Here is a 19,343-nt window from a genome sequence, read left to right on the forward strand (position 1 = left end):
TATGAGTGTGTTCATCTTTCCTTCATGTTCATACTGCCCCAGTCAGGTCCATTTTGGGAGCCACACTGGATGTAGCAAGTGACACCAGAACAGGGATAAGGATGTAGGTATTGGCAGTGGGGAGTTCTCATCCATCGGATGGGGGGAGCAAGCCCAAGAGAAGCACTCTTAGATAGGAAAAGAATTAAAGGAAAAGGAAGAAATAAAGGGGAAGGGAGGGACCAAAGCAGAGAAGGAAAAAAGGACAGAGAATCAAATACAAGCATGGGGAAGCACATCTCGGTCTGTGGGTGTCAGGAACATCAGACAATCAGAATCTAGAGATAGGCTGTCATATGTCAGTGTGAGAGATTTAGAGAAACTATGGGTGCAGAGTAAAACATTACAGCTCAATCAACTCTTAGATTATGTTCATGAGACATACTGGTTTCCAGAAGGGATAGTCATTGGATTTGTTTGTTTGTTTGTTTGTTCTTACTCTTTGTTCTTTGGAGACCCACCAGCCAGCTCCCAAATAAATACAAGGAGACTCTTACTTATGACTGCTTGGCCTTAGCTTGACTTATTTCTAGATTGTTTTTATTAACTTAAATTATCTCATCTACTTCAGGGTTTTCCCTCTATCTCTTTCTTTTCTTCTTATTCTGTGGTTGGCTGTGTTGCTGTGTGGCTGACCCCTGGCATCCTCCTTTCCTCTCCCCTCACACCTCTCTCTCTCTCTTTGTTCTTCTATATATTCTCTTTGCCTGTCAGTCCCCCCTATCCCTTTCCTGACTAGCAATAGGCCATTCAGCTCTTTATTAGACCAATAATATAATTGTGCCTGTATTAGGCAGGCACAGGAACACAACTTCACAGTGTTAAACAAATACAACATAAAGGAATACAATACAGCTCCAGACATGTTTCTAAGTACCAATTACAACACCGCCTTACCACTAAATTACAGATAACATAGGCCTACCAACAAATTAGTATAGCTGTCTTACGGGCACGGAGACAGTTGCTCACTAAAAGGAAAAGGCCTTGTCACTGACTGATAGTCACCAGGACCTAGAACAGTTACACAGATTTTACAGCCCAGCTCTTATAAATGACCCTGAAGAGGAAAGGATGCTTATGAAACAATTGACTTCGGAAAATGCTAACGAGACTTGTAAAGAGGCTCTCAGGAGTTTCTATAAAGGCTTGAGTGTACAAAAGATGATTAGATTGTGTAACATTATATGTCCCAGCCACTGTCAAGGTTAGTGGCTGTCTCAACTACCCTTAAGGAAATTGTATGCTCTGAAGGAACAAGTGGTACCTGTTAGACACGTGAAGAAACAGGACATTTTGCCAATGAGAGCCACCCCATGAATTTCAAATTAAAAGAGAAGCAGAGCCTTGTTTCTCCTAAATGGTCCATACAGCCCTATTCCTGAGATGTCAGAGAAGAACCCACTGGGATATTGAATGTTACTCAAAAGCAAATATTCATGGACAACCTCTGGGAAAACTGGAGAAACATCCTCTGTAGCCAGTCCTGGGCCAATCAAACAATAGGGGGTACCGCACTGTGGAGCCCCAAGAACCATCAGGGCAGATAGATGACCCTCAACCACCAAATTGTACCATTCATCATCTCTACAGGGAAGTATCAGTTAGTGGGAGATTGAACGTCAGTTCCACCAATCAATTTATCACAAGCCCTAACATGAGACCCAAGACATTCCTGAGTATATGGGCCTTTGTTGCTAGGCATATGTCAACCTGGGATGTGGGTGGGGTTAAATTGACTGCTCCCGCTGCTTTGCTGGAGAAATAGTTACAGGTTGGGTACATAGCATGGACCAGTCTCTCTCTCTCTCTCTCTCTCTCTCTCTCTCTCTCTCTCTCGCTCGCTCTCTCTCTCTCCCTCCCTCTCTCTCTCTCTACCTGTGCATCAGGATATAGCTCTACTGCTCCAATGCCTCAGTGAATGAGCAGAACTCTTTGCAGTTTGCAGGGTTTTAGAAGGTTTTGTCATTTCTCCCATCAGTATTTACAGTGACCGCCCCTGTGTAGGGAGAATAATGCAAGCCTTGGAGACAGCCTATGTTTGTTAGAACCAGGATCAACGGGTGATACCATCTTTTCCAAAGGACTCAGGAAATCCTTCATCACCACCAGTGCTCTTGCTTTTGTTGGGCACATTAATTTAAAATTCAGATTTCACTGACCATTGGCTGACAATAACACTCGAGACAATGTCTTGGCTTGAGGTCTCTATTCTGCTTCCCTGCCACTGTGCAGTCTACCTTAATATAGCTTCCAATAGCCATGCTTGCTCTGGACCATCATAGTGCCTCCTTTTTTTCCTTCTCCTGAGAACAGGCTAGGCAAATAGTTAAGCAATGCACCCACTGCTGGTCTGTCCACAAACCCTCAAGACAGACAGGCAACACTCCTGCTTTAACTCTTTTGCATTTTGCAACTTTTCTGTTCAACATAAACTAGTTCATGGCACAAGCATCCCTTACAACCTACAGGGAGAGGCTAGGGGAGAAATAGTCCATAGATGTTTCAAACAACAATTAGAAAAACCAGAAGAGGAAGCATTCCCTACCCCTACCAATTCTTTAAACGAGGCCTTACACTAAATTTCTTAAACCATACAGAGAGTGATCTCACTGCTTCAAAACAACACGGGTTGTCAAGGGAGAAGAGCAAAACCTATGAAGAAAAATGATTTGGCTCATTCCCCATGCTGTTGTTGTAATGAGGATAGGCTTTTGTTTATCCCGAAAGGTTGCAATACCTACTTAGAGTACTTTCAAAATCCATAAATATTCATGCATCTATTGAAGAGGTTGAGAGTGGAGTCAAGAAGGGAACCTAAAGGGTGGCCATTGAAGCTCTTAGAGCAGTCTCAGAGGAGGAAGCTTCCTGCAAGAAGTACAAAAAAGATATTGTCACCAACAAATGGTGGAGGAGGGAGAATAATGCCCGGAATGGGGAAATATTCGACAGCTGTATTTCTGATATGTCTAGTAATTACATCCGACTTTTCAACTGCTGTGACAAAACACCATGACACAAAGGGTTGATGAGGGATTCCTTCCATTTTCTACAGAAGGGCCATGAGCACCATGGTGGAGAGCAAGCAGCAGGCAGGCAGGCAGGACACTGGTGCCATTACTGAGAGCTTACATACTTATTTGCAAGCAGGAGGCAGGGGTGTGGGCAGAGAAGGCTAATTGGGAATGGCACAGGCTTTTGAAACTTCAAATCACATTTCCAGGTGACACAAGTCCTCCAACAAGGCCATTCCCCCTAATGCTTCCTAATGAATTCTTCCAGCTGGAGACAAAGTATTCAATTATATGAGCCTGTGGGGCCCATTCTTATTCAAACAGCTACTAGCAGAAAGAAGCAGAGGACAAAGTTGAGAAACAATCATTGAAGTATAGTTGGGTAGTAGGTTGTAGTTCAGCAATAGAAAGTTTGCTGTGCACACATGAGGCTCTGGGTTCAATCCTAGGTCAAGCATCATGCATGTACTGTCAACAGATATATGTAACTTGAAAGTAAGAAAGAGCCTGGAAATACAGAACGCAATCCTTAGTCTCAAGACATGTTTCCGCTGTTGCTGACTGGCAAGTACAATTCCCTGGTGTGGGAATCAGAAGACCATTAAACACCAAGCTACTCAAACAGTTGCATAACTTATGTAGGCTTTGAAAGATAAAATCATAGGAAATTCAATTAATAAAAATTAAAAAAAAAAACTGGGAAATCAAGTGAAAATTAATCGGCAGATGTAGCGGTTTCTCCTAATCTAACGTCTGAACAGATTTTAATATTTTATACTACACTGTAGAAAATTCAATGGCACATGAAGGAAAGTTTGGGAGCTGGATGAGAAACACTGGAAGACAAGATAATTTCCACAGACCTAGTCATCACATCGTCAGCACTTTTCTCTGCACACCTCTACCTGGGGGAGGGATTAGCGATCTTTCCCACCTTCGGACAGGGTAAATCCACGTCCCAACTCACCCCATCCCACCCCAATCTCCAGCCAGGCACAGCGGACGGTCTTTAAACTACATCTCCCATAAAGCTGTGCGAGAACGGTGGCCCTCCGCCGGAAGTCCCAAAGGTTACCTCCAGCACTGGAGACGTTGAGAGCTGAGTTTGCCTGTGGAGTCTTGTGTCGCCGTAGCGGTTTCTCTGGTCATCCTTGGGTTAGTAGCACCAGTGGCGTCAGCCGACCCCGACACCTTCCAGGGCGTGCTGTCCCTGGGCGTCCCTCGCGGGCTTGTGGCGCAGCCTGACGCGGGCTTAGAGGGCGCAGGCGCGGCAAGCGGACCTGTCGCTGTCTGCGGGACTTAGCTGCTAAAATTTCCAGCCAAGTTTTCGATGGGGTAAAGCAAACTACTTCTAATGTGTCTCTCCTTGAAAGGAGGAATCGTCCAATGGAAGAAACAGTAACTGTTCAAGGCATTTGGCCGTATGGAGAGACCGTGCTTGAGTGGGTTGCTCTTAATGGGTTAAATTGGTCTTGACAGCCCAGCGAGTAGAATTTATTAAATGATGGTTTCTGTCCTAACTGACAGATCCATACTGAGGACTTATTGTAGCCTGCTAGAGCCGTGCTGGGCTGTTCTAGAACCCCAGGTTACTTATTAGTAAAAATGGATGTTGCTTTGGTTAAACTCTAGTTCCTTTCAAACTCGAGGCTCTTCTGATCGCCTCCTCCGAATAGCCCTGAAAAGCAGGGGCAAGGCTTTATCCTGCCCGCCCATCCTCGCCTTTTACAGGACCATCACTAAGAAATGATTTGAAGTCGTGCAGCCGCATTCCCTGGAAGGCGTCTTGGCTAAATTATTAATTTCTAAATGACTTGTGTATCATTTAGAGCTAAAGGAAAGGGGGCTTATTTTTTCACTTCTTAGTCCAGAGAATATTTTGTGCATACATATTGCATCGTTGGTAGTGTATGACACAACATGTTTGGACGACCAATGTTGCAGTCACCTGGGGTTGTCTCTGAGAACAGTGAGGGAGTGACCGTGAACTCTGAAACCATGACCTCTGAACAGGAAACAGTGAAGCATTGAAAGTAAACGTCCCTGGAGAAGCTGTGTGACAGGTTTGCTAATGTGACTGAAGAGAAGTTTGGGAGTTAGGAAGACACTTAGCCACGCTTCACAATAAAGTCCTGGAACATTACAGCCGTGGCTACAATGTTTTTAAAGTATTTTAAAACTTCACTATGAAAAAAGTGGGGAAAGAAGTAAAATAAATCAAATGAAAGCAAATTGGTAGATGTAGCGCTTACTCCTGGCTGCATTTGTGAACAGATTTGAAACAAGTGTCTTGGTTCCCTTGACCAGTTTTAAACTATTTATCGGTAATGGAGGACTCCAACAGGAAAGCAGATGCCAAATCAGAAAGCTGATCTTTGACTCGTCCATTTCCTCAACTTGGTACAGACTGCACTGTGAAGTTAACAAGCCAGATCACTATTTCAAAATTCAAGAGATAAGGCTCTGAGTCGAACCTGCAGTGGTACTAAGAAGAAGGATCGGATATTTTGTAGGTAGCAGGAAAAATGAACCATTTTTAATCTGTATTTTTTTAAACACAGCTCAAGACTACAAAGCATTCATTAAGAACCATAGCTCTGCTTTGTTTCCAACAAAACAGAATACCAAGGCAGACATGGTTAATCGTTTCAAAAACTGATTCAACGACCATAGAGTGGCCAACAAAACCTGTATCCAGCAATAGATACAAAAATGCATTGTCGTCTAGTTTGTGGCAAGGATAACAGTGCAGTACAGTGAGATAATTCCAGGAATGGTACTGAGTCATGAATTATCCACGAATGAAAATAAATCCCGACCTAGTCTACCTCACACTGTGGAAGAAACCCAGTACCATAGGGATTGCAAAATTAATTATGTAAGGTTACCCAGTAACTTGTTGTTATGTGACGTTTTAAAAGCTCTTGAATAACTGTAGAGCCGTCATTTCTTTGAGGAATGACACCTATCTATGACACAGTATGGGGTACTACTTATCATCGGCTCAGACATCTGTCTCTAATGTCCTCTGCTCTCGCCTCTCCTGTCAGTGCCCCTGCCCTGTTCTTCTGTGCCCTCTCCCTTTTGTGTGGTACTGCTCCTCTACCATCCCAAGCTTGTCTCTAGTACCAGAGCTCTTTTGTTATTCTATGAACCTACTCTTAGGCACATATTGAATTATAATTCTCAACTGGTAACAATTTCAAAATCTGTATGGCAACAGCAGTTGACTATGAATTATCTCTTGACGGATGTATTGGTTTGGAAACTTACATCTTTCCAAGAGCAGCACTTAAATAATGTTCATCCATTCATGCAAAAAGCAACTGCAAATAAGGTTTTTCTTGGATTTTGTTTTATTTTCAGGGAGAAATGTCGTCCATAAAAAAGGAGCTAATTTCTGGACTCCACTCTTCCGCTGCAGAGGGAGATATTGCCAAGTTGGCAGGCATACTCAGCCATTCTCCTTCTCTTCTCAACGCAGCCTCCGACAATGGCTGGACCGCCTTAATGTATGCTGCAAGGAACGGGCATGCCGATGCCGTCCAGCTTCTGCTTGAGAAAGGGTAAACATCTCAGGGTGTACAGTACCGCCAAAAAGGGTTTGTGCTTTCATGTCTGCTCTTGGGCCCCTTCCCAGTTTCCTGTAGATGCCCTTATACTGATGGGCTAATAAATAGCTCATTGTTCAGTTTATCATATGAAAAGCAGCCGAATTTCTCACTAAAGCCACGTTTTTTTCTTGTCCCCCCCCCCTTTGGTCAGCGTTAGGAATTGAACACAAGTCTTCGTGATTATCAGGCAAGCTCTCTAGCTCTGAGCTACACTTGAGAAATTAATTGAAAATAATTAATTGAGAAATTAACCCTTCATGCTTTGTCAAAAAAGAATGGCTATGAAAACCTTAATGCCTTTCTTTTAAGTAAAAAGTGTGAGTCTCATTATGGCTACCGTGGAGTATATAGAATGTTTGCGTTGCTTTATGGCATGTATAGACATATTTTTGTTTTATTTAAATGTCTACTGTCATTAACCTGTCATATCTTAAAACTGTTACATGATTCTTTTAACCTTCAGTAGTAAACTATGAACCAGATGGTGGAAAAGAAAAAAAAATCATTAAATAGTGTTGCAATGTATGCATTTTACTAAAATACAGCGAAAAATTTTATTTCTCATTTTATTTTCCTTCCCATTTATTTTTTTTTTTTGTCTAGATGTGACAGATCACTTGTCAATAAGTCAAGGCAAACCGCACTAGATATCGCTGTATTTTGGGGCTATAAGCATATCGCTAACATGTTAGCTAATGCAAAAGGTGGGAAGAAGCCATGGTTCCTAACCAATGAAGTGGACGAATGCGAAAATTATTTTAGCAGAACGCTACTGGACCGGAAAAGTGAGAAAAGAAATAATTCTGATTGGCTACAAGCTAAAGAGAGCCACCCAGCCACGGTCTATATCCTCTTCACAGACTTAAACCCCCTGGTTACTCTAAGTGGGAACAAAGAGAGTTCACAGCAGCCGGAAGTCAGGCTCTGCCAGCTGAACTATGCAGATGTCAAGGAGTACTTGGCTCACCCTGAGAAGATCACCTTGGTCTTCCTTGGAGTCGAACTTGAGATGAGAAAAGGATTACATAATGATGCTAGAGGAGGAGGAGTCCCCTTGGACGATGAGGATGGTTTGGTTGCTTGGTTTGCTCTCAGCATAGAAGCTGTGGCCGCTGAGGAGTTTAAGCAAAGACATGAAAACTGTTATTTTCTTCACCCTCCAATGCCAGCTCTTTTGCAGTTGAAAGAAAAAGAAGCCGGTGAGGAAAGGAAGTGTGTGCCTGTGTCGAGAACAGTCTGGTTCTAAAGCGAGTGTGGAGTTGTGTGCCGGTGGGGCATCTGGGTGGCACCTGGGTGGTACATGCCAGTGAGCAGTAGGCATGAGAACTCCCTCGAGTTTACCCGCTTGGACACTCTTGTAGTGCTGGCAACAGTTTCAGCCAGCCAAGATCAGTTTCCTTAGAGTGGCCCTCCGTGTGGGATGGTTTCATTTAATTCTTCCTAATGTTTGAGTCCCTGTGATATTTTGAACATGATGCCAAAGACCTCCGCTGTTTTGTTTTCTGTTGTGCTTTTTATGATCATGAAGCAAAGGAAAGAAAGAAAAAGAAAAGCAGCTGGGGTGCCCATGTATTGCTCCTGTAGGAACAGTGCCTCCCCTGCACACCCACATTGTGTGTGCCTGTGAATTTGTATGTGTGGTTGTTTGTGTGTGTGTGTGTTAAGGAACAAGGTTAATGATAGCTACTTCATAAAGCATGGGTTGTAAGTATATAGGTAGAGTGGATATGAGAAGCCATATTAAGAGTGGATTCGTCACTGCAATGGCCTAGGAGACACAGCGGATTAGAATGGTGACATGGAAGATAGATTTTCATTTGTCATATTGAAAATTAAATAAAAAAAGGAAAATAGCTTTTTTTAGTGACTATCATAATCTAGCTGTATAATCATATAATCACATTTTTATTTGTGAGATTATTACAATAAAGTGTTTAAAAACAAAATGTAAAAATTAATAATAATGATACATCATAAAATAAATTCTAAAGCCATCGGTCAAGCAGCAACTCAGAAAACAATGTATGTGCTTACTGTAGTTTCAAAGCATTGTACTCAATATATTACTTAGTTTTGCATGGAAATAAATCTTCTTATACTTCTTTTTAAAAGGTGTGGTAGCTCAAGCAAGATCTGTCCTTGCATGGCACAGTCGATACAAGTTCTGCCCAACCTGTGGCAGCGCAACCAAAATTGAAGAAGGTGGCTATAAAAGAGTGTGTTTAAGAGAAAACTGTCCTAGTCTCCATGGCGTCCACAATACATCTTATCCAAGAGTTGGTAAGGCTTTTCTTTTTTTAAAGTGTGTGTGTGTGTGTGTGTGTGTGTGTGTGTGTATGTGTATGTATGTACGTACATGCATATAGGTATGAACGTGTGTGCAAGTGCCCTATAGACCAGAAGAGAGAGTCATTCCACTGAGCGGAAGTCACAGTTCATTGAGAGCTACCCTGTGTGGGTCAGGTTAAAAATTCTAAGAGCAGCTCTTAACTGTTGAGCTGCTTTTGCAGCCCCAAGGCTTTGTTTTTTTGTTTTTGTTTTTTTTGTCTTGAGGGGGATTGTTTCTTCATTTGATAATGAGATCTCAGCTACCTGGAATCTTGGGGCAGAAGATAGTCTGGAAACAAATTTTTATGAAACTAAAATGTTTACATTTTATTGAACATCTGTCATGATTACTCAGTAAAAGAGTGCGTTGTTCACAACTAGTCACGTCTTACCTTTAGTTTAATCGGTTAATGAATCTGCTGTGTTGGAATACTTCACATATAGTCAGTGTGACTCCTCTTGAGGCAGAGAAAGTGAAGTCTCCAGTGATTCAGTGCCTGTTGGGACATTACCCTTTCTTGTGGTTATGCCTCTCCCCATTGCTGCTGTTTCTGCTCTAGCTGGAGAAATCTCATAATCTTGCCCTTAAAATTGCTGGGGAAGTAGAGCAACTCGGCAAGCCCAGATGAAGTCTCCAGGAAGGAAGTGGGTGGCTTAATGACTGTCTGATTTCCTTGCTAAGGAACTTGGTTCCTGGCTCTCCTCAGGATCTAGTGAGGAGGGTTTTTAAGCTCATGACGGCTAGAGAGATTGGCTGTTATCTAAGTGTTATTATTTTAATGATTCAAACCTAACTAAAAAGCCATGCTCACCTTTAAAAGGATTTTGCTGAGGACTGGAATAAAAGGGGGAAAGAAATTCACTGTAATTTGTTGTAGTAAAATTGGCATTTTTCAATGTCCATGATCTACTTGAACTTGTGCCAAGTATGGCCTAAGTACAGAGTAAATGTTGCTAAGATTGGAAGTAAGGATGGCAAAATCACTCACTAAAAGTATTTTTGCAGTTTCTCAGATATTTGTCAAGCACATGAGAGCAGAAAAGAGGTGTTATATAAACAGAAATCTTGTTCCTATAAGAAATATACCTGCCTATTATTACTGCATAATGAATCTAATTATATTTCCTGTTACTTGTGTGTCTTTTTGTTTTGTTTTGTTTGGCTTGGTTTTGGTTTTTAAACAGATCCAGTCGTAATCATGCAGGTTATCCATCCAGATGGAACCAAATGTCTTTTAGGCAGGCAAAAGCGATTTCCCCCAGGCATGTTTACTTGTCTCGCTGGATTTATTGAACCTGGTAAGCCTTTTATGCATAATTTTTAGAATTCTGAAAGAGATCACTCATGAGATATATAGTCTCCATTAAAAGCCATGCTATAAAATGAAAACATTTAAATTTTAAATTTTTTTACTGCTTTTTTTTTAGTGTATGTACATGTGTGTGTATATATGAGGGTGTTCACTGTTAAGGACAGACAAGAACTTTGTCAGTTTTCTCCCTCATCTGTGTGTGATGTGACTCCCAGACTTAAGTCATCCAGCTTGGTGCCAAGTGCCTTTACCTGCTAAACCATCTGGCTAACCCCAAAATATTTTAAACAGTATTTTAATCACGCAATTTAAGCATTGTTTCATTTTGAAATTTTGACAAGCTAATCTGTTATGTTAAAAATTTAGTATTTGATTTGTCATACGTTGCATTTTGACTAGAAATCCAGGTGGTTGCGCCTCTCTTCAGTGCTACATGTAAGTGGCACCCTTTCTAAGGGTTATATGATTTTCCCAAATAGCCATTAGCTTCCATACCTGCCTTCACAATCCTAGGCATCCTACCTTACTATCCCTACGGTGATCAACACCACCTTATAATACATATGTATAGATTACCAACTTTAATATCACTTCATTTCTGTAAGATGAAAGTTCTAAAGTTCTCCTACAACCATTTTTACACACCAGTCAAAGCCAATGCCTCACATGTAATAGGATTTTATTAGGTATCCCAGAGCAAATGAATGGATATCTGGATTAGTAATGTTTAATCTCAACATCCAATGTTAATCTGCACCGTTGGGTAATTATAGTAGTAAATATATATTACCTGGCACTCAGCTGGAAACTTGCCTCTCTTAAATCTTGTGATCCTTTTGCTGCCCTGTTACAGCACTTTCACAAGGGAGGGAGCATCACACAAGGGCTATATAATTTGCCCCAAATTAAGGTGATAAAGAAGGGAATCAAACCCAGGGAGTTCCACTTCTGAGTCCTTGCTCCTAATCACCACGTTGCTCTGGGAAGGAGATGTGCACACAAATTACCACCTCTAACAAAGAAGTTATTTGCAATCAATACCTTCCATGAATGAGAAAATCAGTTTTCTTCACTGGAGCATCACTGAGTGTGTCAACCACAATCCAGAGCAAGTCCCACTCCCAGGACATGTTGGCCAACACTACATTGACTCCGTGCGGTTTTGTTTTGTTTTGGTATTTCTTCATCTGTTGATCTCCTTTTTCTTCACCTTCTTCCTCTCTCTCTTTGTCTGTTTTGATTTTCATTGCTTTGCTCTTTGCTTTTTTGAGAGTGAGAACATGAAGTTGGATGGATGTAGAGATGAGGAGGTTCTGTGGAGAACTGGGAGAACAGAAAGAATATAATCAAAACATGATATGTGAAAAAATGAATAATTTTTTAAAGTGTAAGACATTTTTGAACTACTAATTAGCATTTCACATTCATATCTGAATGTCCTCTGGTGTATATTCATCTGTTCTGCTGAGAATATTTAATTTATTTAAAGATTTTGACTATTGAAAATAGCACACGTGTGGTATTTTTGTTCCTCTCTTTATGTACCTTTGCAAGAGCTATTTCAGGTGTATACAGAGTAGAATTGTCACTGCATGTATTAGCATATCGTCCCTGATAGCTCACACCCCCACCAGTAGTGCATGAATGTTACATTAGTCCATATCCTTACCACCTTGGAATTTTCACACTTTAGTACTTGAGTGTTTGTTCCATAGCCCAGAGGAGCTTCCAGATTATCCTCTTGCCTACCAAATACTGGAATTATAGGCAAGTGCCACCCAGCCCAGCAAGGGGTTTCTAATTTTCAGATTTTATAGCTTGTGCTTCAAAGTGGTAGGTAATAGTTTGTCATTACTGTGTGTGTTTCTATTGCTACCTTGATGGAGCATCATAGTCAAATGTGTTTCTCACATCCAGGATTCCTGCTCTTTTCATTGTAGAGAATTGTGTCCTTTGTCTGTTGTGTTCCAGTCTCTTAGCCTTAGTTAAAATTGATTTTAGGCATTTATTGTTATTATGGTCTGAGAGATCTCTTCTATTAGTCTAAGACTTGTTTTCCTTGTGTACTTTGTATAGTAAATACAAGAACTTAGGTATAGAGAATGCATCAATCTACTTGAAATAAAAGTTGTATTTTAAAATGTTTCGTTAAATATTGTTATAAATTTTAAATTTGTAAACATTCAAATTAATTTTACTCAAACTATTTTTATTATTTAGAGTTCTAGCAAACCCAGAACATTTATTGACAAAGAAATCAATGCTTATAAGGACTGAATTGTGATTTGAGTTTCAAAGTTTTAATGAACATTGCATGTCATAGTACATGCTTGTCTGCAGTTCCAACACTTGAGAAGTGGAGGCACTAGAATCAATGGATGGAGTCTAGCCTCAGCTGCATAGTGAGTTCAAAGCCAACATCAGCTACACAAGACCATTTCTTGGAGTAAAACAAAAGATGATTTTATTTTATCAAGACAATCTTTTTTATTTTATATACCAATATCAGTTCCCACTCCCTCCCTTCCTCCTGCTCTCTCCACCTTCCCTGCATCCCACTCCCTGTTCATTCTACAGAGAGGGTGAGGCCTGTCATGGGGAGTCAGCAAAGTCTGTCACATCACTTGAGGCAGGACCAAGGCCCACCCCATGTATCAAGGCTGAGCAAGGTATCCCTCCATAGGGAATGGACTCCAGAAGGCCAGGTCATGCACTAGGGATAAATGCTGTTTCTTGGTCAGTGGTCCCACAAACTGCCCAAGCCACACAACTGTCACCCACATTCAAGGGGCCTAGATTTGATCCTATGCAGGTTCTCCAAGTGTCAGTCCAGAATCAATTAGCACCCACTAGCTCAGGTCAACTGTTTCTGTGGGTTTCCCTATTATGGTCTTGACCCCTTTGCTCATATTATCGCTCCTCCCTCTCTATGGTTGGACTCCAGGAGCTCAGCCCAGTAATTGGTTAGCAGGCAGCACTTATACAAAAGATGATTTTTAATGGAAGAGAAAACTAACCATTTATAAAACTTGGGAAGTAATGACCTATAAATAGTGATGCATGAAATAATAAAAATTTTAATGACATTTAGTCAACAGTATGTGATAGATAGTTGTAGATTTTCTGGTGTTTTTACAGAACTTTTAGGAAATGTCAGTTGATTGTTTGCATTTTGATATTCTATTTGTGGCTACAGACTTCCACGTGTAATGCTTTCTTCACTTCCAGTCGAGAGTTAGCATTCATTGAGTGGGGGCTCCTTCCAGAGTGATTTCAAAATGTTTGAACTGTTTGGCGCTCACAGTGTCCAAGCCATGTTGACCAGCCACTTGTTCCTTTGCCTCATCTGATTAGGGGAGACAATAGAAGATGCTGTGCGGAGAGAAGTAGAGGAGGAAAGTGGAGTCAAAGTTGGCCATGTTCAGTATGTCTCTTGTCAGCCATGGCCAATGCCCTCCTCTTTAATGATTGGTTGCTTAGCTGTGGCAGTGTCCACAGAAATTAAAGTTGACAAGAATGAAATAGAGGATGCCCGTTGGTTCACTAGAGAACAGGTAAAGTTCAATTTAATTTCCGTATTCTATTGATTGTTCCCTGATAGTATTGGTGTGGGCATACAGCAAGGAAGCAAATTTCAACAAGTCAAATGAATGGCTGCAGCCCTCTCATTATGAATGGATTATAATGTAATTGATAATTCCATATAGAAAATGTGTGTTGCTGATGTGTCCTGTTTGACTCATTCTATGAGATTCTCCTGGAATGAATGATTGTGTACCATTTCAAATTGCACATGTTCATACTGGCTGATGAATGAATAATAATCCCTTTTAGTCAATTTAAGTATTTATATTATTTGTTTGGACATATCAAATATTAATATTAGATATTTACATTAAAGCTATTTTATCAGATATTTGCAAAAAATACAGTAAAAGAGCTTGAAGTTTTTGAAGTTCTTTTGTATTCTGAAAAATAAGGCTGAAGCATATGGGTTGCCAAGAGTTTGAGTATAATATATAGTGATTCCCAGGCCATCCTGCACTACGTAGTGAGACTCCATCTTTAAAGTGTGTGTGTGTGTGTGTGTGTGTAAAGAAGTCGAAAAAATGGGAAAAAACCCCAGGGCAAGAAAGACAAAAATGTCATTAAGTATATAAATCTGTTATAATACGTATTCTTAAGAACTTTTTATAATTATATCTCTAAGTAAAAGAGATTAAATAATTGGCTAGTTTGGGTTTTTTTGTTTTTGTTTTGTTATGTTTGTTTGTTTTACAATGCCCAAAATTTTTATAGAAAAAAGGATAACAATGTAGTATTAAAGATATAGAATCATTTATGCCTTTGCCTGTATAAAATTGATTTTTATTTTGTACTCACAAAAGAAATTAGATTGTTGTTTCAGAATTATTGAAAAAGGAACCTATATTAAAAAGTTAACCTTGCTTTGAAGTTAAATGCAGAACTGGAGCAACTGAAACCTGGCCCTCTAACGTGTTGTCTTCTGGTTGTGTTGTAGGTTATGGATGTTCTTACCAAAGGGAAGCAGCAAGCTTTCTTTGTACCACCAAGCCGGGCTATTGCTCACCAGTTAATCAAACACTGGGTTGGAATGAACCCCAGTCTCTAAATGAAAAATAATAGCATCTGTTGGAGTATTATTTCATTTCTAATACTATCTATTTTCAAATAAGCTTAGATGTATTTATTGATCATTAAATTTTGTAAAATTGGGGGGGCTCAAAAATATTTTAAGCATTCTTTCCATTATTAATTATGAAATCCATAGTTTTGTAAATTAGAATGATGCCTCAGATTTTCTTAAATTTAGAGCAAACCTGTGAACAATTTTGTTGTGGGTCACAATTTTATTTCATAAAACTGCATTCCTATGAAGAAAGGTCATGTTGGGATGAAGTGTGCTCTAGAAACAGGATGAACATGAAGCTACAGCTTGCAAAGATGAGATTCCTTGTTGGAGAAATGCGTCAACATAGCTTTAATGGGGTTGGAGCTCCAGGGTGTTTTTAGTCGTCTCATTCCTGTTCCCCTGGCCTCGTGGACTAGTGGTAGGACTGGTAAAGTTACTTCTAGTTTAGTCTGACTAGTGTTCAGAATGGTTTATTCTAACAATTTACTTTTACTGACCTCAGAATACAATAGTCATGTGTGGGCAACTAACATCACTGTTTCTAAGACCTCACTCTTAAATCCAAAGCTAACTACTACATCTGTCTGGTTTAATTCTACTTAAAATTGTGACTAAGATAAGTGAAGATTCTATAATTTTCCACTGGACTTTAACATTTTAGAAAGGAATCCCTGAAGTTTGGGAACTAAATTTCAAGTATATTTACATACTAAATAAATCACTGGTTGTATTTAATTTTCTGAAGAGGGATGTATTATATATATTCCCATCAGTATTCATTACACTGAAATATGAATCTTAGTTTTGACCTTATTTCATCAAATTCTAAGCACCCTTAATTAGTATATTTTAGAATCGAATTGCTAAAATCTTTGGGAAGTAATTGTAGTATGTCACAGTTTTACAGTATAGCCACATATATTTTAGTTGGTTGTTCTGCAGTTGTTTATATAAATGTACACATTTTCCATCTTCGCTCTTCTGTTCGAACTTGAAGAGACCTTAGGCACAATAAATGTTGAACATAATGAATGTAACAGTTTGTAGTCTGCACGTAAGAACTAGATTTTTTCTGTAGTGGGAAACAGAAATTATTACCAAAAACATCTATAGAATAGGGGCTAGAAAATGGCTCCATCACTAAGGCGCTTGCTGTGCAAGCATGAGGAATTAAGTTCAGATCCTCTGCACCCTTTAAGGATTGGATTTAGAGACATAAATATCTAATCCCAGATTTAAAGAGGCAGAGACGTGTGTACCCTGGGGGCTTGTCCGGTCAGTCTAATGAATCAGTAAACTCAATGAGAGTCCTTGTCTCAAAACACAAGGTGGAAGACTGGAGATGGCTCAGTGATGAAGAACACTTTCCATTCTTGGGGAGGACCAGAGTTTTGTTCTCAAGATCTTCCTCAGGCAACTGAATCCACCTGCTACTACAGCTCCAAAGCATCCAGCACGACCTCCTGACCTCCTCAGGCACCTGCAGGCATGTTTACATGAGACACAGACACATGCATAGAATGACTGAAGAGGATCCTGACTTCCACCTCTGGCCTACACACACTCACACACACTCACACACACACACACACACACACACACACACACACGTTGAATAGGTTAACAGGAGTGCTAATAGGAAGAATTAGTTTATCAAATATCATTCATATTTTTAACTGAAATATAACTTTCTCAGAGAATTTATTGCACAAATGAATATTCTTATTAGAATCAGAACCTTAGGTCAAACCAAAACCTACACAGGACATTTATGTACTTGGTAAGTTGGAACCATATAGCTATACTGAACTAATATACTTTGATTATTATGAAATATGATCTATTGAAGTTCATTTTTTTCCAAATGTGCTTTTAAATACTTGTAGACTCTAGTGTCCTTAATGTTAAAAAAGAGTAAAATACAGATGTCAAAATGTATAGATTTAGTTTTAGGTTCCTTCTATACTTGTAGAAAATCAATGAGTAAAGGTTTTTTGACACAGGGTTTCACTGTGTAACAGCCCTGGCTATTCTGGAACTAGCTCTTGTAGGCTGGCCTTGAACTCACAGAGATCTGCCTGCTTTGGCCTTCCACATGCTGGGATTAAAGGTGGTGCGCCAACACCACCCAGCTTGAGTAAATTGTTGTTTTTTTAATAATCATTCCTTAGCTGTGACCTTTGAGAGGTGAGGATAGATATTCATAGTAATGATTGATATTTTCACTAGTTCTAGAGGGGCAAGTACACAGGTATTCAGAAATCATTGTAACAATGCAATAAAATATATTCTGTTTGTGGATTGTGTATGTTTTTAATGTCCTGATGTGTTTCTTTGACAGAAACTTTACCATTTTCATGTGTATGGAAGATTGTCTTCTCCTTTTTTTTTTTTTGAGCTGTAGTCTCATTGTATCCCAAGAAATATTCAAAATTGCAATTTTCATACCTTAGCCTGTAGAATTCTTGAATTATAGGTGTGTCCAACCTTACCTGATGAGAAAATTAAAATTTTGATTTGGTGCAGGGGTGTTTCCCAGTGGTAATATATGTATGTAATGTCTCCAAGGCTCTGGGTTTGACCTTAAGCATTTTAAAAAAGAAATCAATTTGGATCTTAAGTTTTGTAGTTTGTGGTAAAATGTACCAGCACGTGGGACTGTGTGGACTAATGTCATCGATAATTAAAGTCTTAAGGTTTGAAGCTATTTGTGTAGCACGGTCTACTTTAATTACTTGTCTACTGTGGTCAATATTTGCATTTTTTTTTTTTTACGTTTTCACTTCTTCATAGTTTGTGATGCATAGAAAGCCCGTGGCCTGACCTGGCAAAGCAGGCCTATAATTTCTGAAAATCAGGCCTGAGGCTGGAGGATTCACATTCAAGAGCTAGCTGAACTACAGAGTGACTTTGAAACCACGCTGGGACACTTAGTGAAACCCTGTCTCCAAATAAGAAATAAAAGTGGCGACATAAGCACTCAGCGGTCGAAGCCTCACGGAGCATGCGCTTCAACCTCCAGCAACATCAACCCAGAGAGAGTAGGAGCTCGCACTGCTGTGAAAACCAGTCAGCCTGTTAAAGATAGAACTGTGAGCTGAGAGAAAAGAGAGTGGAACAGATGAGACCATGAGGGGAAAGGAAGACATAAGCTTGATGCCATAGGGGCATATGAGAGCTGGGCTGTTTAGAGGAGGCAGAGCTTCTACGTAATGGTAGCAAATGCCTGTGTTTTCCAAAAGCTGTTAAATGCCGGGCTGTGGTAGTGCATGCCTTTAATCCCAGCACTCGGAAGGCAGAGGCAGGTGGATCTACAAGAGCTAGTTCCAAGACAGGTCCCAAAGCTACAAAGAAACCCTGTCTCAAAAAACAAAAAAAGACAAAGTTGTTGAACAGGAAAGAACTGCAGAAAGCAATTGTGGCGACAAATACCAAGAGCAATCTTCCCTCTTCTGTACCGCTCTGTATTCTTCCTTCTCCGAATATTAAGGGAGAAATAAAATGGATTCCAAAATATAAACATTGATTGTTGATTTTTAATTTTAAAGTCTTTTAATGGTTTCGTGTGTGTGTGTGTGTGTGTGTGTGTGTATCTAATGAATTTTAACCATTTTGTATTCCCATTTTTCTCTTTTACCACCTCCATCTTGCAACAAATCCTCTTCTTTTCATGTTCTATTTTGTGTATGGCCCGTGAGTTTAGAGTTACTCTTATGATTTTGAGGATGAAGTTATTTACTGGAGCATGGGTACCTTATCAGCGACTACACCACTGAAGAAAATGCCCCCACCCACCAACCGCCACCCCCAGCTAACATTAACTGCTAGTAGGTTCCCCCAGGAGAGAGGTAAGGTCTCCTGGCCCACTCCATCTAAGCTGAAATGATGGCTAAATTTTGTACAGACTTTTGTCAAATATAGCAGGCTTTCTAGTGATTCTTTGTTGTTATTTAAATACAGATGGTCAAAGACATGGGAAAATATGTGATCAGCACCCTGAATTCTTGTTTGGGAAGCATTTATTTTCAGCTGTAGAATATGCATCTAGACATGTTAACTGGACCAGCATGTAGTTTGCTCATTCTATGCATGCATAGAACTGAAGGAACATACTATTCATGGGGGGTTAGAACTAGCATTGTGAACTTTTTTTTTTTGTTCCTTCCAGACTATATTTTGTGTTTCATTGTTCAGTGAATCCAAGGCACAATCAGTGGGTATGTTTCCTTTTCACAAGTCCCATGATAGTAATGTACTCCAGAATATTGGGGGGTGGCTATGAAATTTTATCATAAAATTTAAGTTAAAAAATAAACCTATTTGCTAATGAATTTTTTTTCTTTTAACTAGAAGTCTGATAGAAAACTGTAGCTGAAGAAAT

The 19,343-nt window shown here is 39.8% G+C and overlaps 1 protein-coding gene across 2 annotated transcripts; it reads left to right on the plus strand.

The window, feature by feature from the left end:
• Positions 1-4,123: 4,123 nt before the first annotated feature.
• Nudt12 (nudix hydrolase 12) lies at positions 4,124-17,669 on the plus strand. Of its 2 annotated transcripts, none has more exons than XM_041631908.1 (7): positions 4,124-4,208; positions 6,420-6,619; positions 7,271-7,866; positions 8,780-8,947; positions 10,181-10,294; positions 13,663-13,862; positions 14,831-17,669. In XM_041631908.1, the coding sequence occupies exons 2-7, from the start codon at positions 6,426-6,428 to the stop codon at positions 14,939-14,941; spliced, it is 1,383 nt and encodes a 460-aa protein (XP_041487842.1). In that variant the 5' UTR covers positions 4,124-4,208; positions 6,420-6,425; the 3' UTR covers positions 14,942-17,669. The 2 variants fall into 2 exon arrangements, with proteins under 2 accessions (XP_041487842.1, XP_041487841.1); XM_041631907.1 differs by lacking the exon at positions 4,124-4,208 and adding an exon at positions 4,278-4,388.
• The last annotated feature ends 1,674 nt before the right edge of the window (positions 17,670-19,343 follow it).

The sequence above is a fragment of the Microtus oregoni genome, unplaced genomic scaffold (assembly GCF_018167655.1).
Source record: "Microtus oregoni isolate MIOR12 unplaced genomic scaffold, Mior012 000038F_ref0000394, whole genome shotgun sequence".
Lineage (NCBI taxonomy): Eukaryota > Metazoa > Chordata > Mammalia > Rodentia > Cricetidae > Microtus > Microtus oregoni.